Source organism: Lutra lutra, chromosome 12, assembly GCF_902655055.1.
Source record: "Lutra lutra chromosome 12, mLutLut1.2, whole genome shotgun sequence".
NCBI lineage: Eukaryota > Metazoa > Chordata > Mammalia > Carnivora > Mustelidae > Lutra > Lutra lutra.
The window spans coordinates 64865748-64882303 of record NC_062289.1 but is presented as its reverse complement, the minus strand read 5'-3'; the positions used below and the strand labels follow the sequence as shown (position 1 = coordinate 64882303).

Sequence of the window (16556 nt, the reverse complement as noted above, 5' to 3'; positions counted from 1 at the left end):
TTCCGGTCGTGATCTCAGCGTCGTAAGATCAAGTCCCTACATTGGGCTCCACACTCAACAGGGGAGTCTGCTTGAGATTCTCTCTCCCTCTCCCTTTGTCCCTCCCCACCTCTAAAACAAATAAACATATCTTTTTTAAAAAAAGTGTACAATTCAACTACTTTGGGCATATTCAGAGTTGTGTAACCATTACCACAATCAATTTTAGAACATTTTAATCACCCCAAATTTCATGCCCTCTTATGGCCAAATTGGAGGGGTGTTCCATTGTATGGGTATACCGTAATTTATTTATCCATTTATGAGCTGGTGGACATTTGTACTTTGTAGACATTATGACTAAAGCTGTGAACATCTGTGTGCAAGTTTTTGTGTGAACATATGTTTTCCTTTCTCTATGTTTGGAATTGCTGGGTCTGGAATAAACTACATGTTTGATCTTTTGAGGAACTATTAAACAAACCATGTGATTTTCTTATCCTGATTTTCTCCCTTAACATCAATCATGTGCATTTTCATAAATTACTAGATGGCCTTTGAACACTTGGCTTTTAATGTTCGCAGACTTCCAAATCTTAGTTAACCAATCTCCTGTTAGTGGGCATTTTGATTATTTCCAATTCTCATCATATAAACAGCATTTCATTGAACATCTCTGGGCATTGGTGTTTTTATGCAGCTCTGGTTATTTCTTCAGACCATCAAATCAATGAGCACAGGTGATTTTAAGCCCCGTGTGCATGATGATAAATCGCCTGCCAGAAAAGTTGGGTCAGTTTGCATTCTGGCAAGTTGAGTTTGTACTTTGATTGTCTCTTGAAGTCACCAGAGCAGAGACTTTGGACATCTCTGACCCCATACCCAGCTCAATATGTAGCACACAGTACAAGTTATACAAATTAGCAGGAACAAAGGAAGACCCAGTCTCTGCGTTAACAGAGGCCATGGGATGGAGAGGAGGGTACAGGTGTCCAAAATTTCATCAAGATGGGCTCAACAGGACTACTGCCTGGTTGATATGGGGACTCACTGCAGACTCGAGTGGTAATAAGGCATTGTGAGTCCAAGAACCCTCGACATTGAAGTGGCCAATGTGAGATGAGGAAGCCACCTACCACAGTCACTTAGGGACAGAGGCTGGTAGGGACGGGGTGAAGACTGATGGTAACTCCTTTTTGTATTTCACTCTGTGGGCAGCAGTCTTTACATGGAGTGCTGGAAGCAGTACCTTCACTGAGCTGGCGAGGTCATCAAACTCTCTGTCCACTTGGATCTCCTGCGGAGAAACCCATTACAAGGCAGTACAGCATCACCTTCCGAGAACGTCACTGTTTTTTACTTATACACACAAGGTTTTGAAGAAACATCTTAGGGCAGCTTCTCTCATATGAATGACAATGTCATTACTCCCCAAAACATTAAAGTAGAAAAGGGAAGTGGTTCCAGGGGAACTTCTTGGGGTCTGCACTATTTTTTGATCTGGGGGCTGATTGCATAAGGTATGTTCTGTCTGTGGAAATTCACAGCCCTAATCCACCTGCACTTTTCAGGATAGACCTTATTCCTCAATAACAAACAAAAAGCAAGGGTTGTGAGGGGGGAGAATACTAGCACCAATGGGGTCTTTCTCTACACAGGCCTTTCCTATGGGGTCTGCTAGCTCATCCCCTCTTCACGATGAGCCTGGCTGTAAGATTTTAACCCCATTTCACCTAAAGACAAGGCTGAAACCTGGGAAGGGTTTTACACAAACTGTCAGGATTCAGAAGTGTTTCCCTTAGGGGCACTTGGGTGGCTCAGTCAGTTAAGCATTTGCTTTTTTTTTTTTTAATATTTTATTTATTTATTTGACAGATAGAGATCATAAGTAGGCAGAGAGGCAGGTGGAGAGAGAGGAGGAAGCAGGTTCCCTGACGAGCAGAGAGCCCGATGTGGGGCTCGATCTCAGGACCCTGAGATCATGACCTGAGCCGAAGGCAGAGGCTTTAACCCACTGAGCCACCCAGGCGCCCCTATGCATTTGCTTTTGGTTCAAGTCATGATCCCAGGGTCCTGGGATCAAACCCCGAGTTGGGCTCTCTGTTCAGCAAGGAGTCTGCTTGTCTCTCTCCCTCTGCCTGACACTCTGCCTGCTTGTGCTCTCTGTCTCTGTCAAATAAATAAAGAAAATCTTAAAAAAAAAAAAAGAAGAAGAATTATTTCCCTTAAAGATGAGGAGAAAATCTAGGCTGGGGAGATTATACTAGTAACAGTTAAGGAGTAGGAAAATAGTACATTGCATCTAGACTAGTAATACTCTTCAATTCAGAAGATCCCATATTGGGGCCCCTGGGTGGCTCAGTGGGTTAAAGCCTCTGCCTTCGGCTCAGGTCATGATCCCAGAGTCCTGGGATCAAGCCCTGCATCAGGCTCTCTCCTCAGTGGGGAGCCTGCTTCCTCCTCTCTCTTTGCCCTCCTCTCTGCCTACTTGTGATCTCTCTGTCAAATAAATAAAATTTAAAAATCTTAAAAAAAAAAAAAGAAGATCTCGTATTGATGCCTCAGGATTTGGTCCCAGGCTTGTCTGATTCTCACCTCTGTGGTGTTTCCATTACATTAAATGCTCCTAATACTAACCATAGGTTATACTGAATAATCACATAGTTTTGCTGAACAGTTTCATATATCATTCCTTTATTTATTTTTTAAAATATTTATTTAAGTGATCTCTGCACCCAATGTGGGGCTCAAACTCACAGCCCCGAGATCAGGAGTCACATGCTCTTCCGACTGAGCCGCCAGGTGCACCCCCCCCCTTTTTTTTAAATAATAGAAGCCAATGCTAACAGGAATTCTCAGGGCAGGAGGGACATGGTCAAGGCAAGCTAATCTTTGGTTTTGGAGCTGTAGAAACTGGGCAGGCAGAAGGAAGCAATAAGGCTGTTTGACATCAATTGTTCCAAGCCTGAAGGATTGGAACTGTAAAAAAAAAAAAAGTCTCTGGAAAGGTTTTGACTTAAATCTGGGTTGACATCAACCAGAATTAGAATAATCAAATTAGAGGGATGCCTGGGTGGCTCAGTTGGTTAAGCAGCTGCCTTTGGCTCGGGTCATGATCCCAGGGTCCTGGGATCGAGTCCCATATCGGGCTCCTTGCTCAGCAGGGAGTCTGCTTCTACCTCTGCCTCTGCCTGCCTCTCTGTCTGCCTCTGCTCACTCTCTCTGACAAATAAATAAATAAAATCTTAAAAAAAAAAGAATAATCAGAATTCGAATAAGACTAGACTTCTGGGACTTCTCTCCTTAATGTGTAATTGCTTTTAGTTTTCTATATTAAAAAGGCACAAGTGGGGGCACCTGGGTGGCTCAGTGGGTTAAAGCCTCTGCCTTCGGTTCAGGTCACGATCCCAGGGTCTGGGACTGAGTCCCACATCGGGCTCTCTGCTCAGCGGGTAGCCTGCTTCCCCCTCTCTCTCTGCCTGCCTCTCTACCCACTTGTGATCTCTCTGTCAAATAAATAAATAAAATCTTAAAAAAGAAGGCACAAGTGAATGAAAAGGAGTCTTAATCTCCCTCAAGGCCACATGAGTGACTCTTCCGGCACCACGATCTGCCTGCAGAGAGAAGAGACCAGGGGGTGGGGCAGGGACACTTTGTAAGTACTGAACCTGCAAATCCAAACATCAGTGAACAGCAGGCTTTGTGTCCTCTGAGCCACCTATTATCTCGGCCAATGAAGAACACAGGCAGGGGGTTGGAGGTGAGACCATGGCGGTGCCCCCCAGTCTGGAGTGGGAATAGAGTCAGAGTGGCTCTGTGATCCAAATTCTGGCCTGGGGGTGGTGGCTCTCAGACTCAGCCCCACTAAGCATCTGGGCAGGGCACTTTATTTCTCTAATCCCCACTTTCTTCCTCTAAATGATAACTCATGCAGCTGTTTCGAGGATCACAGATGAGATTAACGAAAAGCTCTTACAGAGAAATCCAGGAGTTCTAGGGCGGACGTTGGATTCTCCCGGACAGACTTTAGAACTCCAAAGCAGCCTTCGCCTCGCATGGGATTCCTGGACATCTGAGAAACACACACACAATTGAGAAAAACTGAGCCCAGGGAGGCTGGTGGGGCAACTCCAAAGGGAAGGAGGGATTCCTCGTGTCTGCTGTAATGACTCAGGACAGCCCCACTGTCTCAGCTCAGAAGTTGTCTCTGCTCACAGAATGCCCTTCAGGAAGCTCTTGGGCCAGGAAAGAGAGGAAGAGAATATACACTGGCTGAGTAGCCCCCCATGCCCAACTCTGCCAGCTGTCAAAGATAGGGACACACAGGGCACATCCCTACCTTTATTTATTTACTTTTTTTAAAAAGTTTTTTTATTTATTAAAGATTATTTTATTTATTCATTTGTCAGAGAGAAAGAGAGCACAAGCAGGCAGAGAGAGAAGTCAGCTTCCTGCTGAGCAAGGAGCCCGATGCAAGACTCAATCCCAGGACCCTGGAATCATGACCCTAGCGGAAGGCAGCCACTTAACCGACTGAGCCACCCAGGCGTCCCTATTTGTTTACTTTTAAAATTTATTTATTTGACAGAGGGAGTGAGAGAGCACAAGCAAGGGGAACAGTAGGGTGAGAGAGGGAGAAGCAGAGCTCTCCCGAACCGAGCAGGGAGCCTGATGCAGAGCTCAATCCCAGGGCCCTGGGATCGAGACCTGAGCTGAAGGCAGACGCCTAACCATCTGAGCCACCCAGGATGTCCCACATCCCTGCCTTTAATGAGCTCACCCATCTTGGGAAAGAGAGGAAAAGGAAACGTCATGAAAACCCAGTGCAGTGAGAGTGTATCACCTCTCCTTGGGAGGTAAAGGTTAGGCAGGGTTAAAACATCTGCCTTGAGCTTTACAGGGGAGGTATGCAGAGCTACATATTTCAGCAAGAAGAGCCGGAGAAGCAAAACAGAGGGAAGAGATTGCACCATGTGTAGAAAATTCAGAGCAGCTTGGGGTAAGAGAATGAGCTTCACAGGTGGAAGGCAGAGGGGTTACAGCAAAGCTTGGAGCCTAGTGTGTAGGGAATGCCGTACAACTAAGCCTGGATGTACAACTAAGCCTGGATTTACCCAGAGGGGAGCCGCCGACAGGTTTAAAGCCAGGAGGGGTGGGAGCAGGTTTCTGGTTTAGAAAGATCACCTGGTGGGTAGGAAGGAGGGGCCAGAGATGGGAAACTAGCAGGTTCACAGAACTTGAGGGGAAGTGAGAAGGAGGAGCAGGGAGCAAGATGAAGGATGGAAGGCATGGGGAAGAAAGGGAGGGGTGCGGCACCTGGGTGGCTCAGTTGGTTAAGCAGTTAAGCAGTTAAGCACCTGCCTTAGGTTGGGGTCAGGATCCTGGGATCAAGACCCCCCTCCACAACATTGGGCTTCCTGCTCAGCGGGGAGCCTGCTGCTCCCTCTCTGACTCCCCCTGCTTGTGGTCCCTCTCCCTGTCAAATAATAAATAGAATCTTTTAAAATTTTTCATTAAAAAAGCGGGGGTGAGCACTGGGCCCCCACTTCTGACTCCATGAGGAAGTCTTCCCCACCCCCCACCCACAGGAGGCAGTCCTTAGAGAGAGATGATGTCTTCAGATTGTGCTTTGTACCCATGGGACATCCAGGGAACTGTCTAGCAGATGGCTGGAAAGGGGGATCCAGAGCTTAAGAGAGGTATGGATTGTAGCGGGGGTTGGGGGGCAGGGGTGGAGGGGTGGGTGGGAGAGGAGTGAGTCTCAGGCTGGGGATGGGAGGACTACACCATGGCTCCTCGGCCAGTTGAGGGTGCCGAAAGCCAGGCGGGGCTGGATGCCCCCTGGACCTGGCAGCGCTGTCCACTGAGGACTTGCCGTCGGCACAGTGGCCCTCACGGACCTGTTCCACCCCCAGTTGCACCCTCCCTTCTCTGTCCTCTGCTGTCAGCCCTGCCTAGCCGCTCCTAGCCCGCTGGCACCCCTGAAGGAAGGGAACCCCTGGTATGCACATGAGGCCTTGGGTAGGTCTGACTATGGCCAATAGTACACCTTGGCTGACTTGATGGGTTGAGAAAGAGGAAGGCCAGCTGGGAGGTAGGGTGACACTGCTGGGAGGGAAGGAACGACGAGGGAGGAGTTGGAAGAAGTGCATGGGTCAGGCCAGAGATGGATGAATGAATGGCAAGGGAAAGAAGGGGGTCACAAGAGGAAGCCAGGAGGCCCCCCTCCCTTATCTGGGCTTTAGAACCTGTGCACTCCACTGCCAGAGGAGTGGAGAGATGTGGCAGGGGAGGGATCTGTGTGGATATGTACAGGGGAACCTCCCCCATCAGGCTAGCACTCACAACAAGAATCCTCAGTGTCTGATTGACCCGGAGGCCCAGGCCCAGGCTCAAGGCTCCCACTGCGGAGATGCGGTTGTTGCTGCAACAGAAAGACATGAGCATTTTGCTACTTTCCAAGAAGCTGGGCAGGTGCACGGACCCAGCTGGACTTCACATTCCAGCCTCCACTGATGCTCCAGGGACCCTGGGAAGGTCAGTATGCAAAGACTGGATAGTGACTCTGCTTTACTGGAGGCTCCCAGTGTTCAGGGAGATCACTCAGCAAACACACCTTGAGCACCGCCCCCCTCCCTAGCAGAGGCCAGCTGCTTCCCCCAGGCCCTCAGAGCTTAGCAGGTCCTCCTACATGTCCCCCCCACACCCCCGCCATCAGCACCCCATTCCTATCAGCATGACAGCATCTGTGCTGGAAACCACCCAGCTCCCTCCTCACGTCCTCTCCTCCTGCTTCTCCAGATGGACCTAAGCTCTGGCCCCAGCACCTATCTTGGCCACTTTAGCTCTGAGCCAATCCCTCTCTACTCTGACTTCTCAGGCCCCAGCTCTGGCTTCGAATTCCAGCATGTCTCATAGCCTCTTCTGGCCTTAGCTCTTTCCATGGGAAGGACAGAATTGCGTCAGGCAGACCCTGCTCACTCCAGCAGCACCCCCAGTGGAAGTGCTTGGCCACACAGTCCAGGACCTACTGGGCTTCTGCCTCTCTTTTTCCCTGTGGTTTGCTGCCTCTGCTCTGGTTACTTGCCTAGGGCTGGGATGCTGCCTGAGCCTGCAGCAGCAAATCAGACAGGGCAGGCCCCCAGCAGTCATGTGCTGAGCAGAACATGAGGACTCCCCCACACCAGTCTCTGCTGAAGATGTTTTGTTTGTTTACATGTTTGTTTGTTTTGCTTTGTTTTGAAGTAGGTTCCCAGGCCCAGCACAGAGCCCAATGCGTGGCTTGAACTCACCACCCTGATATTGAGACCTGAGCTGAGAGCTGAGATCAAGAATCAGATGCTTAACCAACTGAGCCACCTTGGCATCCCTCTACTGAAGCTGTTTTACATATATGTTTTCAATTCTCAGCCCCCGCCTATGCAGCAGGAATTATGAGACCCAAAGTACAATGCTGAACTTGAGTGAGGGGGCCAGAGCTTGGTGCTCTTGGATTGTGGCTCAAGCCCCATCACGGTTAGATTGTGGTATGTTTGCGGATTAAGGTGGTAAACAGCAGGAAGATCTTGGAGTCCCTGAGCCCTCAGGTGACTTTGGACATGGAGGGTGTGACACAGGGACCACTTTATTTTTCCTTTTTAAAGATTGTATTTATTTATTTGTCAGAGAGAGAGAGAGAGAGAGAGAGCAAGCAAGCGCACAAGCAGGCAGAGCGGCAGGCAGAGGTGGAGAGAGAAGCAGACTCCCTGCTGAGCAAGGAGCCCAATGTAGGACTTGATCCCAGGATCCCGAGATCATGACCTGAGCCGAAGGCAGTGGCTTAACCGACTGAGCCACCCAGGCGCCAGGGACCATTTTATACACCTCACCTCATGCTGAGTTCCTCCAACACGTTGTTGGTCTTAAGTGCCTCACCCACCGCAGACGCTCCAGGATCTCCAAAGCCATTGTATGAGATGTCCAGGACTCTGAGGAAGATGTTTGCCTGGAATGCAAGAATGAAGCCAGGAGGCCACTCCCCCGCCCCCCGCCCCCGGGAAGGTGGCCAGGGACCACAGCCTCACAGCCCAGGAGGCCTGAGGAGCAAAAAAACACGGACTGAGAGCAGAAGGTCAGAGGTTCTAGGTAAGAATCTTGTGGCTGGAATGATGGTGACCAGGAGACCTGAATGACTGGGAGCATAGCACCAAGGGTGGGTGTGGATGACCCTCAGAGACAGACTTGATGATCTGGCTCACGCCCACTTGGGGACTCAAGGGCAGGTTGTCTGAGGCACAGAGCAGGATCCCAAAGGGGCTCCAGGGAAGGGTTGTTGGGGGACTATGATGGGGAGAAGGGCCTGAACTTGTGGCTGCACTGGGAAGACAAAGCCTGACCTGCCACTTGTGGAGCAGGATCCCCATGTCAGCCCCAGGGAGTGGGCCAAGCAAGGCAGCTGCTGCCATTTCCTGAGGAGAACCCCACAAAGGGAGCTGGCACCAGGGACATCCTGGCAGGGGCTAGGAGCCACCCATTCCCAAGACCTACGAACCACAAGATCCAAGGAAGCAAGTGGTATGTTTCAGAGTGTGTGCAGGACCCAAGGGTGCAGGGTGTTACCTCAGAGAAGCATCTGCATATGCCCTCAGTGAGAACCAGACCACACGACGTCCCCCACCAGCCATATGCCTATAATATCTATAATATCCGGAGAAGGTAGGCAACATTCAATTGTAGACCCTTCAGGAAGCATCACGAGAATGAGCATGGTGCTTTGGAGTCGTGAAATGGGGCTGGGAAAATTGAAATCACCAAACAAAATATTTTGCAAGCTCTTCTTAAAAGATCCAAGGCTCATTTCTGAAGAGCTATAAAGACAGGGAGCTGGTACCTGGGAGTCCTGTCCCCACAGGACAGGCCAGAAGGGTAGACAGGTTGTAGGGCTGTTCATACCTCCAGTCCCCTAGCAAAGGCTACAGCTCCTGGTCCTCGAAGGTGATTCCAGCTTATATTAAGCTCAGTGAGTCCTGTATTTTCTGCCAGGGCTGGTCCAAGGATCTCCCCTTTAGAAACACCAAGACAGGCCTTACTCATTCTGTTCATTCCTTCAAAAAATGATACTAATGACAGTGGTGTGCCAGGGTCTCTGCTGGGTGGCAGGGTCACCAAGTTGAACCCAATATGGTCCTGCCCTGTCTTCAAGGAATTCACATTTAATAGGGGAGATACAGTTGATTCTTTTTTTTTTTTAAGATTTTATTTATTTATTTGACAGACAGAGATCACAAGTAGACAGAGAGGAGGGGTGGGGTGGTGCGTGGCGGGGAAGCAGGCTCCCTGCTGAGCAGAGAGCCTGATGTGGGGCTCGATCCCAGGACCCTAGAATCAAGACCTGAGCCGTAGGCAGAGGCTTTAACCCACCGAGCCACCCAGGCGCTCCCAGTTGATTCTTGAACAACATGGGGGTTGGGGCACCAAACCCCTGTACAGTTGAAAATCTTCATGTAACTTTGACTCCCCCAAGCCTCAACAACTGACACGTACTGTTGATCAGAAAGAAGACCTTACTGAGAACATTAAGTGTTGATTAACACATTTGGTAAACTATATATATATTAGATGCTATATTCTTAAAATAAAGTAAGCTAAAGAAAATATTATTGAGGGGTGCCTGAGTGGCTCAGTGGGTTAAGCCTCTGCCTTCGGCTCAGGTCATGGTCCCAGGGTCCTGGGATTGAGCCCCGCATCGGGCTCTCTGCTCAGCAGGGAGCCTGCTTCCCCTTCTCTCTGCCTGCCTCTCTGCCTACTTGTGATCTCTCTCTCTGTCAAATAAAAAAAATATATTATTGAGAAAATCATAGGGGGGCGCCTAGGTGGCTCAGTTGGTTGAGTGTCCGACCGTTGATTTCAGCTCAGGTCATGATCTCAGGGTCGTGAGATCAAACCGCATGCCGGGCTCCACACTGGGTGTGGAGCCTGCTTGAGATTCTCTCTCTCCCTTCCCACTGCATGCTCCCAGTTTCTCCATCTCTCTCTCTAAAATAAATAAATAAATCTTTAAAAAGAAAATCAACAGAGTAAATACACATATAATGCTATATTTATAAAAAACTTGCATATAAGTGGACCCATGCAGTTCAAATCCATGTCCAACTATAAATACAAATTAATGGAATATGAGCTATCATAGACTACAAACAGGGATGTGTTGGAACAGGGTAGGGACAAATCCAACCTTAGCCTGGGGTGTCAGGACAGTGAGGACAGAGAGATAACCTTGAAAATTGAGGGTCTCACCACCTGTGTAGGCACACAACAGCAGAGAACACACACAGGAAACTGCAAATGTGTGGAGGCATGAGGGAGCATGGAGCACTTGTGGAAATGCCCACAGGCCTGGCAGGTCGGGGGGAAGCCAGTGAAATGAAGTAAGAGTGATGGGCACTAGAGAGAGGCTGAGAGGCTTCAATGCTGGGCCAAGTCTTTGGGGGCACCAACCAATTAGTGGTGAGGCTTTAAGAAATGGCAAAGCTGGGCTCCTCAGTGGCAGGTGTAGGGTATGGACTGAGGTGGGCAGGGGCAGAGAGGTGAGGAGGCTGGTGCAGCTGTGTGGAGAGAAGGCACTTGTAGGAGAGAAAAGGAAGGAGCAGTGCAGGGTAAGAGACCTTGAGAGATTTTTAGCATATAAAAATGGACAGAAGTCCCACCACCCACCATGTTCCCTACTCTGTCAGGATTCAGCCAGTCTGACCTGCTCCCAGTGCTCAAAAGCAGCAGCACCAATATGACTCTGGGCTGTCCCCTTGGGTAGAACTCCTGACCCCCTCTTCACCTGGATAGCAGCTCCTCGTCCTTCTAACAGGGACTCACAGCAACAGGAAGCCTTGCCTGCCCAGCTGGGTTGTGCTGCCTTGAGCCCCATGTCCAATGTGCTTCCATTCTTCCAGGCCTTGGTCTAATGACCTCTCTTTGCCTGGTCAGTCTCTTCCAACAGCCCAGAAGTCTCTCAAGAATATGAACTGGGGGGCACCTGGGTGGCTCAGTGGGTTAAGGATCTGCCTTCAGCTCAGGTCATGATTCCGGGGTCCTGGGATCAAGCCCCACATCGGGCTCTCTGCTCAGTGGGGAGCCTGTTTCCTCCTCTCTCTCTCTGCCTGCCTCTCTGCCTACTTGTGATTTCTGTCAAATAAATAAATAAAATCTTTAAAAAAAAAAAAGAATATGGACTGGAACACTCTCCATGGTCTCAGCTCCTCATGTGGTTTAATAAGGCTGGTTTGAAGAAAGAGGAAAAACAGATGCTCTAACTGAGCAGAACTACCTTGCTCAGGGGTGCCTGCCTGGGTCAGTCAGTAGAGCATGCAACTCTTGATCTCGGGGTTGTGAGTTCAAGCATGAACTTGGGTGCAGAGATCGCTTAAAAATAAATTCTTAGGGTAAGAAAAGAAGAAAAGAAAGGAAAGGAAGGAAGGTTGGAAGAAAGGGAGGGTGGGAGGGAGAGAGGGAGGGAGGAAGGAAGGAAGGAAGGAAGAAAAGATAGCCTGCTTGGCCAGAACCCACTGCCAGCAAGATGCTTTAGCACCTTGGAGAGCTCCCTGCAAGGCAGCAAGCTGGGACTCTCTGGGCAGCCTCCCTGAGAAGAGGACTCTGGATTCCAAACCCAGCACTGGGTCTGACACCCACAGATTCTCAGGTACAGGTATGTACTTTCCCCCTTCCTCAGATACTTCTAGTACTGGGAGGAGAGGGAGGTAGTTCCCGCTTTGTAGGTAAGCCCCTTCTTTGCTGAAAAACTAGAGGGTGAAAAGTTTCCTCTACATACATGAATTGGCCTCTTGAAATTTCAATGCTTAGACTTCATGACCATGACCTCTGTAGCCAACCATGAGGTAGGTGCTACCTTTGCCTTGGATGGGGAGATCGAGACCCAAGCTCTTCACTCTTCAAGGGAGTCAGCTCCACCCACAGATCCCCACTTGAGGAAACAAAATGGTCCTGCTGAGTTTGTCTTTTCTGAGCTGAAGACCGCCCTACCACATTGTGTAGCCTTCACAGGGCCTTCACAGGGCCTTAGCTTCCTGCCTTGTCCTTCCTGGCTGCTTCTCCGGTGCTCGCCTTTTCACTGTGAAGGCCCAGGGGGACACCTATACTTAGTTTGTTGTAAGTCTGAAGTGATTTTATTTATTTATTTGAGAGAGAGAGAGAGAGAATTAGCAAGGGAGAGGGAGAAGCAGACTCCCCACTAAGCAGGGAATCCAACAAGGGGCTTGATCCCAGGACCCTGGGATCATGACCTGAGCTGAAGCCAGGTGCTTAACTGAATGAGCCATCCAGGTCCCCTCAAGTTCTTTTTTAATTTCACAGACTTCTCATAGTAATTTTCTTAGAAGGTAAACAGACTATCTGGCAGTTAAATTCTAAGGCTGATCCTCAAAGGCCAAGGTTGGTACCACCTCTACTCTGAGCTGCTTGAGACAGAACAGTGATTCCCAAACTTTCTTGATCAGACAAATCTCCTAAGACACCTATTAAAATGTAGATGCATGGGCTCTGCCCCGCCAAGATTCTGGTTCAGCAGGTTCAGGGCCCAGGAGGAATCCGTGTTCCTAACCTCTGGTTCCAACTGATTCCTATAATTGATTGGAGTGGTTGAAGACAGACAGGTAGAAGTACATGCTCCTGGCAAAGCAGATAGCCTCTGCAAAGGCCCTGGGCATGAAAGTGGTGAGATCAAGGAATCCAATCAATGTCTTCCACAGCACTTGCAATAAGATCTTCATGCCTTTTGCCAAGATTTGTAGGCCTTCAGCCCTCCACCTCTTCACCCAGAGCCCACCAGCCCCTTCACCTCACAGCACAGCCCCTCTCTCCTGGCTCACTAGCCCAGCCACACTGATATCTATCAGTCTGGGAAATAAGCCTTCATGTTCACTCTTCCTCTGCTTGCAACGCTCTCTCCCTGGTCTTGCCATGGCTGATTTTTTCCCACCCTGCACATTTCAGCTGAAATGTTATCTCACAGGGCCCTCGCCAGCCACCTAAGGCAAGGGGTCCCCATTCATCCCCATTCATCTCAATTCATCAGGGCATTCATTCATGCCCTGTTTATTTTGTTGCACCAATAATTATGGAGAATTATCTCATTAATAGGCATTCCTTGAGGCCAGGGACTCTGTCTTATTCACAACCAGGTCACTAGGGGCTAAATCAGCATCCAGCACAAGCAACAGCAGTTCATGGAAATCTGTGGGATGGATGAAGAGTTCTGTGTGGAAGGAGTGGGTTAGGGGCAGGCCAAAGTGGGACATGGGAAACAGGAGCCAGAGCATGAATGTTCAGAGAGGCCCTGTCAACCTCTACCCACCCCTGCCCCAGGAAGATGGGCTCGAGTGCCCCATGGTGGCTCTGGCTAGATGTTACCTGCATGGTCATTCAGCTGGTTATAGCTCAGATCCAGGGATTTCAGTCCTGTGTGAGCCAGCAGGAGTTCAGCAAGGTACTGGGCTGCATGCTCCTCCAGGCCGTTCCCTGCTAGTTGTACCTTCTGCATGGTTGGGTTAACTGTGAGGGCAGCACAGATCGCCTGGGCTCCCACCACTCCCATCTGGTTCTCCGACAGGTCCACATCTAGGGGTTGGCAGCAGTCCTCCATCAGTGGGATCCAAAGCCAGGTACTGCCCTCTTCCCCCTTCCTCTATCCCTGAAATCTCCAGGCCTGAGGCAGCAGAGGAGGCAAGACAGCCGGACGACCCTGGGGTTGCACAGTGACTCACATCAGCTAGATCCATCCCCTCAAGCCCCAGGCAGCTTCTCTGATGCCCACAACCCCTCCATGTATCCACAAGCTTCTTTGCCTCAGGGTTCAAACCGCCTACTTCATGGTCTGTATAGGATACCCGTGATGGCGAGGTGACCACCCATGGATGATTCCTGCCTGACAGCAATGTACCACACCCACAGAAGTCTTCACCGATGCGCTTCTATGAACTGGCAATGACAGCCCAGGTGACCAATGCACGGAGCACGTACGTGAGCCAGGCTCGCAATGACAGCCCAGGTGACCAGTGCATGGAGCACGTACGTGAGCCAGGCTCCTTGCTGAGCCCTTCATATGCAATTTCATTTCATACTCAGCACAACCCCAGGGGCTAAGGGTTATTGTTGGGGCCATTTCACAGATTGAAAACTAAGGCTCAGCGAGGTGGAGCAGGTTGCCTGGGGCCTCCTAGCTCATCAGTGGTAGAGATGGCATTTTCATCCAGCCTCACGTCTTTCCACCCAGCCCTCCACTCTTTCACATTGCCCATCGCCTGTGTCTCTGTTAGAGGACCTCTCACCCAGCATTTAGGCAATAGGAGGCCACCATAAGCAGGGGGTTATTGGCCAGAAGAGGAGGGGGTGAGGGGCAGGCCGGGTCAGGAGGGGAATAATATCCAGCATTGGGGGCACCACAGAGAGTCTAACACCACGCTGGCCCACCCCTGCCCCAGCAGCACCAGGTCATGGGTGAGAAGGCCTGGATTTGGGGGAGCCCACACCCCCAGGAAAGGGAGGACTCAAATCTGCCCACCTGCCCCAGGCTCAGCACCTACCAGAGATAATGCTGGTTTTGCTCAGGGCACCTGCCAGGGCCTCCACGCCGGCCCCACAGAGCCCATTGTCTCGAAGGTCCAGCCGCTTGACATAGGGATTGGAGGTCAATGCTGAAGCCAGAGCCCGGGCACCCTGGGATAAAGAGGAGCCTGAAGGACCTGGTCCTTCCCAGGGGTGAAGGCCCCAGACACAGCTGGCCACTACTCTGGCTCATTTCCAGGGCTCAGTCCATCCAGTGCTCTCCAACTGGATGGCCCTCTCCTTCCCACATGCCCAGGGGACACTTTCTTATCCTTCTAGACTTTACCCAGATCTCACCTTCTGGAATCTTCCCCGGCTGCCCCCCCCCAGCAGGTTAGGGGCCCCCCTGCAGACCCCCCAACCATCACACTGAATTCTCTCATAGCCCTGATACCACCTGTCACCCAGATGCAGGGACGGTATATGTCTGACACACAGAAAGGCTGGGGAGTGTGTGGTATGGGCTCAGGAAGGGGCCACTCCCATGGCTGGTGTCTCACGGGTGCTGTCACTTCAAGCCTGGCTCCAGGGTCTCTCCAGGGTTACCTGGGGCCCCAGGCCACGGTGCCGCAGGTTCAGCTCTGTGGTGCTCCCCTGGCGCAGGAAACAGGAGGCCGGCACAACACTATGGGCCTGGCAAGATCTCAGGTAGAGGGTGTCCTTGGTCAGTTCTCCAGGCCCACGGATGCCTGATAGAAGACAGGGAGATGATGAATGTGGGTCCCTCCCCAGGTTGGATCCCTCCCCAGACACAGTTGCCTACTCCCTGCCCTGTGTCACCATGCAGCCTGTGTTCCCCTCTAGAAGTATTTCTTCCCGTACTAATAGGGACACTGAAAGTCAGACAAAGCAAGTCCTTTCCCTAAAGTCACACAGCTAGTAGTTAATCCTGGCAGAGCCAGAATTAGAACCTTTCCTGGTGGACGTCAAAGTGCATGCTGTCTTTCCCACTGGATTACAAAACACATATGTTTTGTGAATATTTTATGGGGGAAGAAATCGAAACAATTCTAAGTTCTATACATTTATTAGCTTAGCTATTTCTGTGGGTTGGGAAAACGCCCTGATCCTATTCCGGGGTGGGACACCCCTTCTTACACTGTTTGGCGGGTTTAACATCACTCACTTTGGAGGCATTTTCTAAAGGTGGAACTCCTGACACCGCCAGGAGCATTGTGAGGAGGGCACGGGGCTAGCTGGAGGTGCTGCCGGCAGTCCCACAGGTATCCCACAGAGGGGTGCGCTCCCTGCTGGACAGGGATCTCTTCCCCACTGGGCCCCAGCCTGCCCCCTCCACCCCTGCTATAGAAGCTCCCTAGGTGAGGAGACAGGCCTGCGCTCATCCCTGCCCGAGAGCACCTTCCATCTCCTGGTCGGAGTCTGAATCAACGACCGAACCCTCCTCGGTTTCTGGGGGCCCAGCAAGACGCCCAGAGGCCGCTGCCACCTCTTCCTCCTGCTCTTCCTTCTCCCCCGACCTCTCGCACGGAGCCCTCATGGTTACGCCCATCTCTCAGTCCCTGGCACTGAGGCCGGAACTGTGCCGCACAGCACCTAGAGCGCAGCCCGGGAATATGGGCGGACCCTCCGGCTGATTTGACCAATCGAATGTGGCGCACAGCGAACAGGCGCCCGCTGCAGCCAATAGAGACGCGCCTCCCCGGGAGCCGTCGCCCGGGCAACCCGGTGTTGTTGGTTGCTACAGAAACCGCCGCTGGAGTGAGCCGACCTTTAGCCTACTCAGGCTGGGCAGATGAGAGCGTGCGCCAGGGTTCCAGCATCGCCCTCACACCTTCCGCAGACTGAGGAACATGGCTGACCCCAAGGCCTCTGCTTTTTGTCCCTACGGTCCGCGGGCGCTCTGCACAAGAGATCCTCGGTCACCCTCCTCTATGGAGCCAGAGTCACGCTCTCACTCTGGCTGCCAGTTCTCTCTCCTGCTCTAGCGTCGCCTATGCTGCTTCCTCCACCAGGACATTCCTCTC

At 51.1% G+C, this 16556-nt stretch overlaps 1 protein-coding gene across 1 annotated transcript; it reads right to left on the bottom strand.

The window, feature by feature from the left end:
* Positions 1–534: 534 nt before the first annotated feature.
* Positions 535–16167, bottom strand: LRRC74B (leucine rich repeat containing 74B). Its single transcript, XM_047696777.1, has 9 exons — positions 15931–16167; positions 15118–15260; positions 14550–14682; positions 13378–13584; positions 8911–9020; positions 7848–7963; positions 6325–6403; positions 3956–4051; positions 535–1276 (listed from the first exon to the last, which is right to left on the bottom strand). Exons 1-9 carry the CDS (start codon positions 16079–16081, stop codon positions 1121–1123), a joined length of 1191 nt encoding a protein of 396 aa, XP_047552733.1. The 5' UTR covers positions 16082–16167; the 3' UTR covers positions 535–1120.
* Positions 16168–16556: the final 389 nt, after the last annotated feature.